General features: G+C 51.1%; 1 protein-coding gene across 1 annotated transcript; it reads right to left on the bottom strand.

Annotated features, from left to right (window-relative positions):
• Window positions 1–237: 237 nt before the first annotated feature.
• On the bottom strand, window positions 238–1221 carry LOC126766670 (succinate-acetate/proton symporter SatP-like; the record flags this gene model as incomplete). Its single annotated transcript, XM_050484412.1, has 1 exon — window positions 238–1221. A coding segment is annotated over exon 1 (984 nt), but the record flags the coding sequence as incomplete, so codon positions are not given.
• Window positions 1222–2522: the final 1301 nt, after the last annotated feature.

Here is a 2522-nt window from a genome sequence, read left to right as displayed (position 1 = left end):
AAAAGAAAGACACACACACAAAAAAAAAAATAGAAACTCCTTTCAAAGAGAAAGAAAAAAAAAAAAAGAAAGAGAGAAAGAAGAGGAAGACACAAAATCGATTGAAGCGAGCGTTTCGGCGTTGGTTACGCCCATTTTTTTGTTTTTGTTTTTTTTTTGTTGTTAAAGTGTTTCTCGTTTCGTTTTCTCTTCTACTGTTAAATGTATACACGCGTTCCTTTTCCCCCCTCCTCTCACCACTCCGTGTACTTGAAGTCTTTTTTGGAAAAGAATTGGCAACACGCTGTGCCCGTAGGCCTCCCGCAGGGTGAAGGCCATCCCCATATAGACGGCGAGACAGCCCTCGACGATGCCTTCAAAACCAGCCACCTTCTGCAGCGTGTTGCTCTTCGTGAACTGCCCAAGCAGGTTCAACAAAAAGTTCAACGCGACGGAGAAGTTCAACAGCATCTGCATGAACGTGCCGATCTTGAGCGAGGAAACGAACATGGTCGAGGAAAAGAAGAACCACAGCATGAAAAAGCCGCCCATGTAGTTGTTCGAGACATCGCTCGTCGTGACAAAAGTATTCTCCGGCACCAAATTCGTGATCGCCGTCGCCATCCAGAAGGCACCGTACGTGACGTCCAAAGTGCAGAAAAAGGCGTTCATGTTAATGAGCTCAAACCAGCCGCCCACGAACTGTGCGAGGCCGCCATAGAAGACGATAAGTCCCATCGTGGTCATGTTCATTGGGCAAATCTGTGCGATGTGGACGTTGTACAAGCACGTGGTCATGCCAAAGGCAAAGAGCGTCACCGGGCCCGGACTACCAATTCTTGGGTTCGTGCTGTTGTTGATGTCTTTGCATTTCTCTGGACGACACAACTCACAACAGCAAATCTTCGCCGGTGGCGCGAGTGCGAGGCCCCCAATCGCTGCAGCTGCCGACGTCGTATTTGCCGTTGGGTTCGTTGAGGATGTCCTTTCCACCAGTGCGGCTTCAGCTGCCTCCATCGCGTCCTTGTCTTGCACGCGGCTGTTCGTCCACTTCTTTTTAGCGTGGAAGTGGTGCTGGCGTCTTTCTCCTCCTCCTCCTCCTCCTCCCCCTCCTCCTGCTGCTGCGGCGGCGGCCGGTTGCTCCTTTTCCACGGCCTGCGTGCGATTCCAGAGAGAGTGTCGTCGCGGGTGGAGAGGCCCAGGCGTGTCTCGAGTGTGGCAGCGGCGGCGATGTCTGTCCATCCTTCCGCTTGCCGCTCGCGTCTTTGTCCTTGCGCTGCTGCTGTTCATAAAACATCAACGGAGTCCTCCCCCTTCCTCCTCTTCTTCCTCTTCTTCTCCCCCATCTTCTTCGACTGTAACCAACACGTTAGCACTCTCGCCAGTTCGTGTCATTTCTTCTTCCTCTTTTTCCTTTTCCTTCTTCCCACCGTTGGCCGCGTGGCGGTTGTCTTCACCGCCACCGTTCAGTCCTCGCTCCTTCTCCATCGCCTTTGCGGCGGCCTCCGGCGCGTTGTTTGTGAAATTGTGCTGTGACTGCTGTTGCTGCCGCCCCGACGTTCGTTTCTCGACGAGGACGTCTGCATTTCTCTCCGCGGTGCCTTCTGAAAGGTCCTGCAGCGACCCGATAGAAACGGCGGCAGTGAGCGGCGCGCTGCCCGGCTGAAGAACGCGCTTTGTCGTCTGCACGACGTACTCTTCAATCGTTCCGTCATCAAAGTAATAGAGGATCCTCCGCGGCCGCCGCGAGAGGTCGATGGCTGGCAACATACTTTCTTTTTTTTTTGTGTGTGTGACGTTGTTTGCTTGTTATTTTTTTCTTTTTCTTCTTCTTCTTCGCGCCGCTGTTTTTGTTCGTTTCCGTTGAATTAAGAAAGTTGCGTCCCCCTTTTCCTTTGTGTTTCTTCCTTTTTCTCTCCTACGCTACGTGTATGTATATATGTATGTGTGTGTGTGTGTGTGTGTGTGTGCGCAAAGAAAGCAGAGTGAAGAAAGAGGAGGGAGGAGAGAGAGAATGAAGACAATGAGGTTTTTTTTTCACCAATGTCTATTCGAGAGTAGCACGTGCTGTGTTAAAAAAGTACTAAAAATTAGATCAATCTCCTGACCACGCCGCGCGAAGAAAAGTCGATAGAATCCCGCGAAGTATTCATGTCATTATCATCCTGGTACTCAGACTCGTTGTCGAGCAGGTTGCTTTGTGATACGCCTGTACCTCTGGCCCTCTTTCTGTTGTTTTCACCTTCTAGTTCAGTAGAGTCGTTTTTGGCACTTTTCGTTGCACTCAGTGAAAAAGAAGAGGAAAAATCGGGAAGCACAGGGGACCTCATTTCGGAGGCTGAACGGTCTAGGTCGTCGTCGGGGTCCTCTTCTTCACACTACTTGAGGGAGTCCGGCCACGCTAGATGAAACAGATTGCAGAGCATTCTGGCAAGGCGGCTGCTGAAGAGCAAATCCCTTTTTCTCGTGGGGCGGGACAGTTGTTGCACACTGTCTACACCATATTTGCATCGCAATGCAGCTAATCCTGGGCAAGTGAGGAG

Source organism: Bactrocera neohumeralis, unplaced genomic scaffold (genome assembly GCF_024586455.1).
Source record: "Bactrocera neohumeralis isolate Rockhampton unplaced genomic scaffold, APGP_CSIRO_Bneo_wtdbg2-racon-allhic-juicebox.fasta_v2 ctg2051, whole genome shotgun sequence".
Taxonomy (NCBI): domain Eukaryota; kingdom Metazoa; phylum Arthropoda; class Insecta; order Diptera; family Tephritidae; genus Bactrocera; species Bactrocera neohumeralis.
Note: the sequence above shows the minus strand (reverse complement) of the source record. Positions and strands in the feature narration are given on the sequence as shown.